Raw genomic sequence first — 15,840 nt, 5'->3', positions numbered from 1 at the left:
CAAATAAATTCAAACCAGTGCTTACCAGCCTCTCCTGTTCGTCCCGATATCCAATCTGAAGATATGCTACCTGCCATGTTTACTGCTAGCACATAAAATTCATACTCTGTAAATGGCTCCAGATCAGTGACTGTGGTACTGGTCTGTGGTGGAGCCAAGGCATTTTCATTCTGAGATTCCACAACTGGTTGAGGACTGAGCCATCCACTGCTTTGGAAAATACGAATTTCAGGAGGAAGAAAGTTCCCAGCTGATTTTAATTTTTTCCTCATGTAAAGTTCATATCTTATAATTATACCTAGAGGAAAAGGCCAAAAAATTAGTGAATTTAAATTATATTTGGAATTCTACTAAAACACCAATTTCTTTTTACTTTTTTTTTTTCTTTTTTTTTAAGACAAAAAAAGAAGAGAACTTCTGAGTGACATTTTAATTATTTTAATACCAACATTTTAAACCATATTACCGGATAGGAGATACATGTACATCAGTTTTATATCAACGCAAAATTATTATATACACAGGAAGGCCTCACCACTCTGGGATAAAAAAACAATCAGTGCTGTGGTATGAAGCAATACATTATTTAGGCTGGATCATGAAAGTAGTTTAACTATAAGATCATAAGCAATCTTACCAAAGACTTCTTGCAAAGCCAAGATATAACAGCCATAAGATTTATGCATTTGGGCCTGTATTCATGCACTAAATTGGAGAGGTTACTTGGGAGAAAGAGCTTTTCTCTTTGTCTTTGGAGAGACCAGGAAATCTGACCAGACATCGAAAAAAATATGAGAATATTGCTTAAATCTGCTCGTGCTGGCCATTAGATGCATGTCATGGCTATGGACTATGAAAAGTGTATGACACAGGCTGAGGTGCCAACAGTAAATATCATGACCTGCATTTTAGAAACTGCCCGTCTAAACACACAGTTATTCTTGTGTGGGCATTCTTCCTATCCAGTCTGGAAAGAGCTGGAAAACTAGATGCTCCAAGTGAAAGTTGAGCTCCCCAAAGACAGATACTTATTCTGTGAACAGATAAAAATGTTTGTTTTCACACGCATAAATACTTGTGTATGTTAGTGCAAGTTCACAAAATTCCATTGCTCATATATTAAAAGACAGTTTTACCAACAAAATTAGAAGTATCACAGAAGTATCCTACAACAGCTGTGTTCTCAGTTTCAAAAACCTAAAATATTATTACACAAGTTAGAACAGCAACTCTTGGCAATCACCTAATCCCTAACAAAGTTATCCTGGTAATAGAATTGGCTACTGCACATGACGGATGGTTTAAAAAACAGACTTCTCGGTTAATTCTTAGATTTTTTTCCATAACTGTTATCTGCTTATTTATTTTTTGTCAAGCAATACTACCACATCTGTTTAAACTAAGCAATCTGGCAAATTAGGAAAAAATTAATTTTACTGTAAATGTTTGATTATAAATGTGATTTTTGCTGCAGCAGATGCCCCTGAGTGCTAAATCCTGGACCAAACAGTCAGTGGATTTCTGGACTCTGGTAGAATAAAACACAGACTCTAAGGCTTAATGGCAAATAGGCAAATTAGGAAAATGTCTTACTTCATTTCTCAGTGTATGGTGCATGGACAGGGATATTCTAATGAGATTTGAGGAAATGTTCTTCTCCCTTGCAAAAACTTTGATTGACAAAAGCAAAGACAATATCCTACCATTTGGTTTCTCAGGTGGTGACCATTCCACAGCCAGTTCTGTAGAGCTGATGGTTTCTACAGTCGGTGGGTGTAGCCTTTCTGGAGGAGCCTGTGCAGTAACTACAGTTACTGGCTGGCTCTTTAAGCAGCCTCCACTAGTACAAGCTTGCACAGAAAAAACATACTTTGTAAATGGAATGAGATTCCAAATAATTGCTGAAGTCTTTAAACCTTCATACTGACCACAAGGCTGCAGATCAATAGAGTTAGTACAAGTCAAAATATATTTCTCTATGGGCCCAGAGTCATTGGAGACGCTTGTCCAGTAAAGTAAAACAGAGTGGTGACTAACAGGAAAAACAGGATTTAAATTCAAGCTTCCTACAGGTGTCCCAGATTTTGTTCTGTATGTCACTGAGTCACTTCTCGTAAAACCATGAACATTGCTGGCTTGGATATAATAGGAGTAGAAGGTATATGGAGCTAACATGATATCGGTGAAGGTCTGAACACCTGAAACAAACAGGTGAGAAGAAAACTGTATCAGTCTAAGACATTAATAATAATCTCAACTGCTATACCTAAATTCTGCCCAGCTCTAACCTAATACATATTTATGCCTGTTCACAAGCTGTTCTTGAGATTATAAACATTGTAACTTCTCAGGTTTTTTAGCACAGGAAAAAAAAGTCCGCTTTATCCTTTATTACCTTCCACTGCACATTAGCATCATTAGAGAAATCATTTTTCCACTGAACTTCTAGTTCCTGCTTTAATAATGAAGATTAATACAATTATATTCTCATTCCTTTTTCTTCAAAATAATTATTTCAAATGTAAATGAGCATCAATATTAGAAAATATAATTAAGAAAAAAACCCCAAACCATTGTGCAATCTTTCAGACCTCTTTTTTGATTAATTTGATGGCATATGATCAAATATTTCAACTTTGTGTGCTTTCACTTCCTCATTTCTACAACAATGCTTTAAACCTCATTTGAAAAGCATTTGATCTTGGATAAGAAGTGACACAAAAGTGCAAATAATTATTAAAAAGGTATATACAAAGCTTATATTTACCTTCCTCACCCCTACTTGTCCCAGCAAATGGGCCCCCGGCCAGGTAATAATTGGCATAGACTCCATGATTCACAGAAGGCTGATCATATATATATTTATTAAGAAACCCATTGCTCTTTTATAAACAGTTACAATACAGCTGGACCTAATTGGTCCTCCAATCAAAACACCATAACTACTGGCTAATTAAGAAACCACCCTTTGATAAACAAATCTCCATATCACATTTCACATATTCATAATAGCAGGTGCAGCAAATTAAGATTAAGAACTGTTTTTCATTCTTTTCTCTGTTCTTCTCACAGACTTTTCCCAGCACGATGTGTGGCAAAATTATCTGTTGCTTACTGTGACCAGAGAGCTGCTGCCACACCTACTTTCCATTATTGTTAGTTAGTAGTTTTTTTCACATCTTCTTAGTACCAATTGCCATTAATTGCTCCTGTGCAGAAGCAGTTACACATCTTAGTCATCACGGCAGAATATGAATTTATATACAGCCACAATACCCTACATTCTTTTGCCTTAAGAAATAGTTAATATTGACTAATACATTATGCGTCAGAGCACAGATACGCATAAACTTTTGCAAAGCAAATGAAGTGGATGAAGCTATTTCTACGTTCTCTCTGTACATCCAGCTGGCAAGCCAGCCCTGCTTTGACTGCAACTTAAAGAAGAGGACCACAAAACTCTTGAGTATTGCTAGATATTCAACCTTTGACATTGTAGCACAAAAGCAGCAGAGTCAGCTCGGTAATTGCTTACAGTACTTCAACTCCTCACAGCAATCACAACATTATCACTGGAATCCAGCAATAATGAGACCATGTTATGTCATCTTCAGACCTTGCAAACCATGGTACTTCAGGCAGGGCTGGGGAACAACTCTGCCAGCTGAACAGTGGCTGTTGAGATTTCCTTGTGTATTAGTAGTGAGCAGGCAGAAGATGCAGCAGGATCTCCCCCTGCACTTGGCACTGGTGAGGCCCCACCTCAAATCCTGCGCTCAGTTCTGGGCCCCTCTACAAGGAAGACATTGAGGTGCTGGAGCATGTCCAGAGAAGAGCAGTGGAGCTGCTGAAGAGTCAGGAGCAAAAGTCCTATGAGGAGCTGCTGAGGGAGTTGCTCAGTTTGGAGAAAAGCAGGCTCAGGAGAGACCTTATCGCTCTCTAAAATTTCCTGAAAGGAGGCTGTAACCTGATGGTCAGGCTCTTCGCTCAGGTAAGAGGATGACAGGAAATGACCTCAAATTGTGCTAGAGAAGGTTGGGTATTTGGTATAAGGAGATAAGATATTAGGAAAAATTTATTCATGGTAAGGGTGGTCAGGTTTGGAATAAGCTGTCTAGCAGTGTGGTAGACTCAAGATGTCTGGAAGTATTAAAAAAAAAAGATGTAGTACTTGAAGACATGGCTTACAGGTGACATGGCAGTGCTGGGTTCATCATTTGACTTAATGATCTTAGAGGTCTTTTCCATCCTTAATGAGTTTATGATTTCACATTTAGTTACATATATAAGTAATTAGAAAAAAAACCCCTCGATTTGGAGTTAGAATTGTTAGTAACTTTGGGGGTTTTTTTCACATTTTAGAGCAAGTAGTTAATTTTATCCTCCAGACAAAGACTGTCTGGGAAACCTGAGGCTGAGGTTTTCCAGAGCAGTTAAGAAAACACTGTTTTAATTGGGCATTCTGCAATACTATCATCCAGGTAACCATGCTGATTATTCTTAGTTTTCCTTGGGAAGTTCAATTTTTTTCATAAAACCCTAATTTAGCCATAAGATAATGTTAATCCAGTTGTACTTTCACCTCATAAGCATTACAAATTCCAAACTATGCTAAGAAAAAAACATTAGGAAACGTTCTGTCAGCATTAACAATGTATTTTTGATATCCAAACACCAGCAGATGATTTAATATCACTAATCAGGGGGATTTCCAGGAAATGTCAAAAATGCCTTTTGAAACCAAATCTATGTTTTTAAGAAGATAATGTTTTGTTAAATAGAAATATGTTAGTGTCTCATTATCCAGTTAAATCCAGAATTTTTTTGCTTTCTACAAAGTAGAAAGAAAGAAATGTAGGTAAAATCATGAAATAATATCCTCAACAATGCACTGTTTCAAGTACATTACTAAACAGATGTATAGCAATGAAATATCATAGCTTTTCTTTTAAAATTAATTCATATTTTTTATCAAAGTTAGGCCTTTAAACCAAATTAAGATGTTGGAATATTCTCTACATTTTTTTAATATATCTTTCAGTCACTTGATCTCATGCTTACATGGGGTCACATACCTTTCCTCACAGTATGTACTGCAGAGTGCCCAAAATCACAACATAACCAACATAGTAATGAGCTGTAACACTGCAGCATGAACCAAAAAATAGAAATGTGAGGTGCATTCCAAAGGTTCTGGGCTTCCATTGAAAAATAGCTTGTTTGTTTTGTTTTTTTCTCTCCCATCCAGGGTACACACCAAAAACTAGAGGGACTCAACTTCTGCAAAACATTAATGCTGCATTGGTAAGAAACTGCAACAAACTGAAGAAGGTCCTAGAACAGAGGTCAAACCTTAGTGGCATTAAACCACACTCGTCCTCTTAAAAAATACACTTGTGTGCCATGTATACATACAAACAGTATCCAAATCCATCTCCTTTTCTTTGATAAGTGGATCAATATTAGTACAAAATGGCCTTTCCAGCTTGGACAGAGTATCGAATCCTTTAGGACTGCCTTTGGAGGATCCCTCGGCAAGCCTCAACATGAGAGAAGTGGTGCTGCTAAAGACAAATCAGTATCTACACTGAAAGCTTAACAGAAGGTGCTAAAAGTTAGAGGCCACAAAAAGCTTTCCTATCTGTTAACAGTTTAAAACCAAGAAAATGAAAAAAGAAGTTTAGGCATATTATGGTCTCTTCTGTTCACCATAATTCTTTATCTGTGGCTTTGACTTTTAGGTTTTGGCATCTGTGTATATTTTCAATAAATACTTTCAGTAAGTCAATTTTAAAGTTTTTCAGGTTAAAAAGTAAAATAGTTTTCAGCCATTTTGGGTGATTCCATTTGCCAGATTTTAGACTAGGGTATTCATTCCTTTCAAGCAAAACTAATAACACAGAACAATAACTCATTAAAGGGGAACGGAATATATTCAAAACCACAGAGAATGATAATGACAGGAATGAGAAATAGCTAAGAAACACCACACATAGATATAAATATATACACACACAAATACAAAATCTTTTATGCGGCCTTACTTACTATAAGGATGGTAGTCTTCCGTTGTATAAATTTCTTCCTCATCCCTATACAGCTGGTAAATAAGCCTGTTAGAATTTGGAGAGTCAGGGGAACTCCATGAAAGATTGATTACAGAGGAATTGAGAACTTCTCCTGTAGGAGGAGGTTGCTGGAAAGGAGCTAAAACATACGTAAAAACTGAGGATGTAAAAATCAAGGTACTCAATAATCACACAATTTTAGAAAAAAATGCAAAGAAACTGCTAAGCATTCTTCACCCAAAAAACCCTTTGAGTAAATGCAGCCACCAGGGCAAGACACTAATAGACTAAACCAATCCATCCAAATGCTCTTCAACAAAGCTTTTTATCCATGAAAAAAGTGTATCTATCTAAACAAATGAAGAATAAACTTAATCCCCCTTTCCACCCCAAAATAAAGCAGGTATTTTTCAAACAGGTGGAGTTTCTTTTAAATGTATTTCAAGATCTTTATAAAATGAGAACCTATTTATATGGTCACTTTTTTGAAGTTTCTACTTCAATTAGGATTTATTTTTTCAGAAGATTCATTCCATTTTAGCACAGACCAGGCATAAACTCCTTAAGTAAAATGCAAAAGGAAAGTCCAAATAAATCCAGATTTTACTGAAGTGTTAAAATAAGCTTACTTAATATAATGAAATCACAAAAACATAAAGAGCAAATTTTTTAAGTTTATTTAGGCAATTCACTTCCATTTGTTTCCAGTGAAATTCAAACCCACGAGAGTCAGGTATCCAACAGTTTAAGAAATCAGACTGACATGTTAATTTGCCAAAATATGACTCTCCTACCACCTCCATTAACTTTGAAAAATGTGCTACTTAATTGCACTAGTATCAATAAAGGGAAAAACAAACTTGAAGTTCAAAAGCCAAGTGCCTCACATTTTAAGAAAGAGCATTCAAAATCTCTCCTATGGCTCTTTTGTCATCCAAATATGTGATCATGGTCCTTCCTAAGATAGTAGCTAATACTCAGAAATTAAACTTTATATACATATATATATACATGTCAATATAAACACATTTTGATGGATTCGATTATCTCAAAGGTCCTTTCCAATCTAGATAATTCCATGATTCTAGATTTATGTTATTATTTAGGTCAGAGCATGAGTCCACAGCTTGCTGTAGGACCCCCAGTAATCCAGTTACACTGAGGAAAGCCCTACTCTGTCCCTTACACCATATATTAGCACAGAACAAGATGGTAACGGGCAGATAGTAACTGCTATTAAAGGCAGACTGCCATTTCCCCATCCTCTTCACCAAGGGAGTGTAGATCTAGAGGGAAACATTTTTCTGAAGGAATGAGAATAGTCCAGGGCAGCACAGAAATCAGCACATGGAGTAAGGTACCAGGAGCTGGATTCAGAACCACCCAATTAACTTTCCGCCCCTACATTAAGTATTATAGGAGAACATGACAATTTGAAGCATGGATTTTATTCTCTTCTTTTTATAAACTATCATCCTCTTCATTTTGTGGATATTTGCTTAGTATCACCAAAAGTTAATTACTAAAATCTGTTCAGCCAAGCTAACAGGAGACAAGAAGCAAAGAATGAAGCTGGAGACAGAAAATGTCATGAGGATCTCAAGCCACACAAGCGATAGATGAAGAGACTTACACCAAAATCATTGGGCACACTATATACAGGTTTTTAATGCAAATTTAGAAAGCAAGATGAAGCTCTTTATTTAGAGTAAAACTGCAGTGTCTCAGCCAAGAAATAGCATAAAATATTTATAGAATTAATTGGATTGAACTGAACATAATCATAATCTCCCCTTAAAAAGCATAGGTTGTTCTGCTGCCAATCTGCAGCTTTTGAGTTCTTCTCACTTAGAAAGCAAATGTATGCTAAAGTGTCTACAGGAGTAAAGTTTGAGAATCAGAGGAAACAAGTGCTCCTAAATCCCTTTGGCATTTAAAAGAATTTCTCTCCATGTAATATATACTTACAAGACCTGAGCAATCACAGCAATTTACCAGCATCACCTTCATTCTTCACTGGCAGTCTCATGCTATTGCATATTGTTTCCAGAGGTTTGCTGGTTTTAATTTTAAATATGTAAGCAAAGTACTTCATTGCACATTTTTGTGCAGCATCTAAGATACTGTTAAGTAGAAATATTGCTAAGGAAAAAAGTCTTTTCCTTAAAGAACACTATTGGGACAGTGGCAGCAACTTACTTTTACTTCCTTTGGCAAAGACTTATAACCAGTAATGAATGTGTCAACAAAATACTGTTCTGCAATGAAAAAAACTACAAATGCCAAGCCAGGCAAAGCTCCACATGTGTGCAACAAGTTCAAATATTTTGGTATGAATAATCAAAGACTCCAATTGCTATATCCTCTATGTCCAGAAGAGGACTCCGCTTGTCATTTAGAATACTGCCTGATGTACTATTATCTAACTAAAATCTATTAAATTATTTCCCTATGTCATACTATTATTAATCAATTTTATAGCTGAATTGCTATTGACCTTTATCCAATGTGTATCCCAACACAAATAAGTAGGTTGGCTTATGTTTGTAAAGCACTTTGAAGATGAACAGCATCATAAAAGTGTCATGTATTATTATTATTACACATTCAGTTGAAACATCTTACATTTTTTAAAGAAACAACAAGCCAATCAACTGCCTGAACAATTAATAAATACTGTGCTTTTTACAGAAGAGTACGGGGAAAAAGGAATCAAAACTATTTGAATACTTCCAAACTTAGAGGAAAGCTAAAAACATTGTCTTTGGAAACAAATCATTTTCTTTAGGATATTTATGACCATTTATAATGCTATGCATTCTACAATGCATATTATTTGAAATTTAAACTGATTTACAATTAAATACAAACTGATATCAAAGTGAGAGTTGTCTCTATGTGTAAATACTTTGTGCATTTGCATCTCTGCAAATCTATGGTTTTCACATATCAGAGTTATGAATATCATATAAATACCCATGCAGAACACACAAGGAAATATTTTGTTGAAGGAAGATCCAGAAGCATATTCCAGAGATAACTTGGGAATGTGTAACCCTGTTGTTGCATTACACATGGCTACCTGAGCTAACTGTCACAGCACGACCAGTGTGGCCATTATTAATTAGGCCTGCTGACAAAAATGTCCAGCTAGCACCTGCAGAGTTCCTCACTCACTGCTTACAGGACTTCCACGGCTGGGCTGTTAACTGTGTATGGCAGTAAGATGTGCCACCAAAACATAACACAGCTTTTCCAGAGTGAGCTGAGCGCCTTCCCACATGGTTTGGCACTGCATACCATGATGCCCTCAAAACCCATGTCTGAACATTGACCCAAAGACAACATAAGTACTGAATTTTCTTATGACATATACTTTTGCCTTTTTTTCTTTAATAACTGCCAGCGTGGAGACTGTGAGCTGGTGGCCTTGGTATCCAGATGTTCCACTGCAATTTGTTTCATTACAATTAATGATCTGACTCTCAATATAGCATTCACCCCACCTCACACATGCCAATTTATGATTCTTTGTTACATCACATCACATATTTTCCCAAACTGACTGAAAAAGTGCCCCAGGAGGAGAAAGGCAAAGCTGCATTGCACTGAGAGCATTTGGAATTAATCACCAGGAGCAGGTTTTCAAAAGACCTTCTGGTCTTCAGACCTTCTGAAGGCAGGTATCCTGCCTCCTGTCAGCAGCAGAAAAGGGGGCTAAGCGATAAGTTGTACAAATGCTGTTGCATTCTTGATTAAAAGATGAACTCTGGAATGGTCACTACAAAGAAAATGTGCAAGGAAACTACAGGTTATCACTTCTCCCCTGGGTTAAACTACAAGCCTAAGGTGTAGTGACACAAAGGATTTTATACATCTCTCTAGAAAACAATCCTACAATACAGTAAAAATCACCAAAACTTCAGTGATCCTATATTTGGGGGTGGGGAGGGAATAATTTACTGCTGACCTAATTCAATACTCACTAAATCAATTAAAAACTTTAATTTGAAAGACATGCTTTTAGGACCTAACATCCACTTACTTTTACTGCAGCCAAAGAGGTTGTGGACATCCAAATTACTGGCGTTGGGAACACAGCTGTCACATTTCAAGCCAGTTACAAATTGTTTACAAACACACTGTCCAGTAACAAGATGACAAGCCCCACTAATGGCTCCGGCAGGATGACAATTACAGTGCTGACATCTACAAACAAAAACAAATCAAGGAAGTCATCAACACACATCAACACTTCAGTTAAGCACAGTAGGGTTTTGTTTAAAAGATTCTTAGGCAATATAATTAAAACATCATAAACAGTTCATTAGTCTGAAACAGAGCAGAAAATCTATTAGCCTGATTTTAAAAAACTTACAAAAAAGGTGCCCACCATAAAAATAAATATTTCACTGCCAGAATAATATCATTTATATAAAAATGGCTTAGAATTAAAGAGCTTTTATACATATTGATCCATACACAAACTGGACACTAATGTTTGGTAATAACCACATTATGCACTCAGTCCTACATCCTTACTCACACAACCTTTCTTGAGAGCTGCAGAGTACAGTGATACATATGTAACCAGCTGAAGAGGTTCCTGCACAAAATAGGTAACATTCTACCTCAGGGAAAACTATGCTTTTGTTGGAAAAAAATTAATCAATTAATAATTTCTTGCCCACAAAGGCAACTTAAGGTTGAAAAAAATAACATGCTGTGAATAAAGGAGAATGAACGGTGACCAAAACTTAAAGGAAAAAAACCTCACATTAAAATAGTGACAGGAAACAAAACAGAAAAAATACTATTATAACAGAAAGCACAATGTTTTTGCAGCCTGAAGGACAAAATTTGAAATAAGTATAGTGAATAATTAATTAAATCTACAAGTAAATTATTTCTTAATTAAAAAGAACAAAAAAAATTAAAAGCACTGGTATTACACAAATCCCACGCTTCAATTCTGTGAATCTCTCTGACACCAGTAAAATACTTTCAGGATTAATTTATCCTCTGGCTTTTGCATGTGAAACCTCTTGTGATCAACTTGCTCTTCACCTGATACACTATTTCCCCACTGACACTCATTTATAGCACAGATACAGATGTCAGATTGTACAAATATTCAGAGTTTGAACACATCAAAAATTAAGCAAAGCAAATGACTACGAATACTGCTATGTTACCCCTTGAAATACAGACTTCCATTATTACTCATAACAAAGTCAACAATGGCAAATAAAACCTCCCACTTTAGATTCTAATTTCACTATACTTGAATTGCTGCAGACTAAAAGAAATCTGAAAAGCCATGGTCTGGGAAACAGGTGGGAAGACACATTGCAACTAAAACATACTGGGAAGTTTGCACTTCCCTCCCCTTATCCCGAGCTAGAAAATTCCAATCCTCAGGACATAAGCAACATCAGCCTCAAGGGAATTTTAAATTACTCCAGATGCCAGGTCCCAAGGTGATGAAGCAGCAAAAAGAAAACACCAGAGAAGCCCAAGGCAGTCATGCTCTGCCCCCCTTATTCTGCTAACCTTAAGACTAAACAAGAGTCAATTTATATTTGGCTGATCTTTCCTTGGCCAGTGTCACCAGACCCAAGGAAATAGGTGGTGGTGCCCTTACACAAGCTACTTTGCCATTTTCCCTGTCACCACCATTATACCTTGGTTATATCTCCTACTATCTTCATGAAAGCAGAAAAAAAAAAAGTGAATTCAATTATGTTTAAGGTATCAGCTTTTTAAGGCAAGGGAGAGAGGAGAGGAAGGTGGAAACTGTTTTCACATTAGGACACTAAAATTCAGGTCAATTATCAGTGAAATAGACATTAAATGTGACAGATTTTTAAACAAGCTTAAGGAAACTCTTCCCATACATTTTCTGCCTATCACAGAGCTCTCTGTGTTAGAGTTCCTTTACTCCACAGCAGCTCGTGCTGTGTGATCTCCTGGGGAATCATTCAACACCCTCAAAAAGGCTGATAAAAGCTAAAGCTGCAAAATAAGCTGCAAATTTGTTTTATGGACTAATATTCTTTTGAGAATAAATAAAATACATTCTCTCTTGGAAGCCACTATACTGCAGTTTGCTCTCTTTTCTAGTCAAGAGAAAAGGGCAATTTTTTCAAAAGTATTTTCATCTACAGACAGTGCATCCAAATCCCCCTTAAAATAGAGGATTTGTTTAGAGTATTTTAACTAAACACCCAGTTAAACACCCAGTTAGAGTATTTTAACTAAACATCCAGTTAAGTTACCAAAAAAAAAATTTGTTCATTAAGACAGTATTTTATTATTATTTCATAATTTCATTACATGCTGATATTTAGTAGGGGGGGTTGTTAACAAAAGTTTCTTGATAAATACACAAAGAAAGATAAGCTTCTCCTATTGTTCCTGTATATTGTTGCACCTCTTATGAATAAGGGTCTCCTGATTATTCTAGTTTTGATTATCATTCACACATGACAATCAAACTCAATACCCATATAGTTACAGTGATAGTTCTCACTATCTGTGAGATAGTGGGTGGGGCTGTTCCTTTCTGCTTGTTGCATTTTTCTTCCACGAAAAGTGTAGGCTCCCTACCTTCACCTATATTGAATGAGGCTCCTGATCCTGCAAATAAGAGCAGATATTTCATCATATTCTGCTCCATGGAATTACACATTATTTCTGTCTAATCCCATGCATGCAGTTTTTTAACTGCAAAAAACTAGAACTGGATTTATTGTTAGGCATAGTTCATACTTTTCAGTCAGAATTAAGGATTCAGTAAATTATTAATTTTCAAAAAAATCCAATTCTTTTAAAATATAAGTAACTTTTAATCATGTGAAATTATTTGCAGTATTCTTGTCAAATGCTACCTTTTCAAGGTTCTCTATGTCAAACATATTTGAGTTTTATTAAAACAGAATTATATATAATCAAGGAAAATAGACTTTTAAAACATGGAAAGAGAAATGTCATGCCAAGATGAATTGTGATATTGATTTTCTGAGGATAAATGGTTTTTGTAATATTAATATAGAGAAACCTTTATTACATTGACTCTCTAGGTGCAGTTAGAGCCTCTCCAGCAATCTGTTTAAAATCTTCATTTTTCATACTTATGGGAAAACCTCACTTGCTAAATGGATTTCATAAACAGTAATCTGTCAAGATATATATATATATATATATATAAATAGATAAACAATTTGTGATGTTCAGTGACCAGTTCATTATGGTAAACAATACATAGGTAAAGCATTTCAAATGTCTACAGACGCTCACAAGCATTACAGACCTGCTCAGATTGCTGCAAACACTCAGTATTCCTAATTTGTTAAAAGCCAAGAAACTTCTCTTGCTTCATAACCTGAAATGCATTAAAGAATATGGAGTTCCTGTTTTATCTCAAAAACACCACAAAATAAATCAGCTCACATATACATTCAGAGTGGGAGAATTTTAAAGCCTCACAATCTCTGTCTATCACAGCTTCTGCTTCTTTTGTGCTGCTGTGCAAAGACAGATATGTCTTTGCCACGACAGATAGCTCACATCCTTTTCTGTCCTTAAAAGACACTTGGAGCAAGGATGGCTTAAATGACCTGGCAACTTTATGGAGAAACAAAAAGCATATTACTCTTTTTATGAAGATATTAACAGTTAAAGAAATATAATAAAATAGATTAACAAATAAAGACCTGCATTATCATTGTCAGTGGATAAAAGTTTCTGCTTGAGGAACAGAGGTATACTGCCCAAGATGACAACAATGAAAAGAGAGCCAAGAAAATGCAACACAAGTTCATCACATTAATGTACAACCAGAGTAGTCTTCAATACAGCCATGAGGATTAACTAGTATTAAGGAATTAAAGCCAATTCAGATTCAAATCCCAGAACTCTAAAAACTTTCTATCTTTACAACAAGGTCTGGATTTAGACAATTTATATTTCCACATTTTGAATTGCAAAAGACAGTTTAAAATGCAGGTATTTGAAAGCCAGTACCTAGCTCAGAAAAGCTATTGCTTAGCACAAATGTGCTAAAACTGAGGGGCGAGGGGAGAATCTATTCCAAGCAGCTAAAATAAAAAGGTATCATTAAGGAAAATATATTTCAAAGGGAACTTTAATATTACACAGACTTTATTTCTCACCATTAGAAATGACAGGAAGTGAAAATAGGAAGTCCTTATTTCAACAGATTACTTTATGCCTATTAGCAGATGCCTCTGTGACCCAAAACAGTAAAAAATAATTTTAAAAAATCTCTTAATGAGAGACAGTAACATAAAGTGAAAAATCTGCAGAATAATGTCAAATATATGCAGGATGACATTACTAATCACTGCCTAAAAGCATGTCTACCCCACACTAGTTAGGGGAGAGGAGCAGAGGGAGGGGAATGTTGTACACATTTTGCTTTTGCATGTGGTATGTGGGTTTGGTTTTTTAAAAGGCAAAAATACCAAATATAACAAAACAATTTAACACCATCAGTCTGCATGAAAAGATAATAGCATAAGAGCTATGCAATCTTTCTGGATGATATTTTAAAAGGAAATTGAGCTTGTGAGGACTAGGCAAGAAAGATGATCCTGGGAAAAAAAAAAGATAGCGTAATAGTTGAAATAACAGTGCACTATACAGATATGTTTTTCCCTTATAATCCAGGGAATCCATGTACCTAAAGACGCCAGCCTGCATGAGAAATACAATTTACCTTGTGGCACATAACAAAATGTTGAAAAAGAATGCACTACTTCAGAAAAACAAATTTTTAAGAGTAAAGGTACAGTGAATATTTGTACTGCTGTTACCAAAAGAAATTTGGGAAGTCAGGGATATCTGTAGTTTTCCCCTTCTCTCCCTGCTGCCCCCTATTAAACCTTCCTGAAATCTTCAATAGCATTCACTAGTTGCAAGAATGCCAAATTACATTTTAATAGTCAATGCTTAACAACTCAGAAAACAACACACCTTACTGAAGATGCAGAGAAAACATAAGGAAACAATTAACAAATTGCTATAACTTAGCCTCATACACCTTTCATGCTGCTACTACTTAAATCCATAGCAAAATTTCTATTTCATTCAGCTCATGGGACCACAGGGGATTGTGAAATGTATCACATGTAAATCAGAGTGCACACATGAACTCACAGAAGGATTAACCTCCTAGAACACATCTTTCCATTGTCACTAAACCTTTGACTGAGCCATGAGGAAAAATGTAACAAGGAGGTTAAAAGTAACCTGTAAAAAAAGAAACACTCACCTCCCTGTGACAGAGTCAAATCCAAAATAAAGTTCTTTGCAACGTTCACATGTCTGTCCTGTTACGGAGGCATCTTGGCAACTACATTGGCCAGTGAGTTTATCACAGATCTGATTCACAGAACCAGCTATGTGGCACAGGCATGGCAGACAGCCGGTGACGCTGGATGGAGAAAAATAAAAACCTGCAAAAGAAAGTTTGAGAATGTTGGTTATCACTCTTCAGACTCTTAGCCAGCGCAAATGCAAAATAGTTATGTAATAGTACATGTTAATGTACATTAACATGTCTGTGGGGAAAGTAAAGACCAAGGACATGAGAAATACTCATGAATGCAGCACAAGTGGTAGCAACAAAAAATAACATACAGAGAAGAGACATTAATCCGTTCCAGTCTGAGATCTCAGCTCTGAATACAGCCAGCTGCAAACCATAAGAAATGCACATATCTTCTTAAGAATGTCTCTTCATTTTTCT

The 15,840-nt window shown here is 35.9% G+C and overlaps 1 protein-coding gene across 1 annotated transcript in view; it reads right to left on the bottom strand.

Annotated features, from left to right (window-relative positions):
- Positions 1–15,840, bottom strand: part of USH2A (usherin) — a 374,258-nt gene that overhangs the window by 290,659 nt on the left and 67,759 nt on the right. Inside the window, exons 13-17 of the mRNA XM_041477027.1 lie at positions 15,364–15,547; positions 10,114–10,277; positions 6,049–6,207; positions 1,704–2,198; positions 26–298 (exon numbers count right to left, since the gene is read on the bottom strand). Coding sequence (XP_041332961.1) covers positions 26–298; positions 1,704–2,198; positions 6,049–6,207; positions 10,114–10,277; positions 15,364–15,547 — 1,275 coding nt within the window. The remainder of the gene's footprint in view (positions 1–25; positions 299–1,703; positions 2,199–6,048; positions 6,208–10,113; positions 10,278–15,363; positions 15,548–15,840) is intronic.

This window comes from Pyrgilauda ruficollis, unplaced genomic scaffold (genome assembly GCF_017590135.1).
Source record: "Pyrgilauda ruficollis isolate IOZ18807 unplaced genomic scaffold, ASM1759013v1 scaffold4, whole genome shotgun sequence".
NCBI classification, from domain to species: Eukaryota; Metazoa; Chordata; class Aves; order Passeriformes; family Passeridae; genus Pyrgilauda; species Pyrgilauda ruficollis.
Note: the sequence above shows the minus strand (reverse complement) of the source record. Positions and strands in the feature narration are given on the sequence as shown.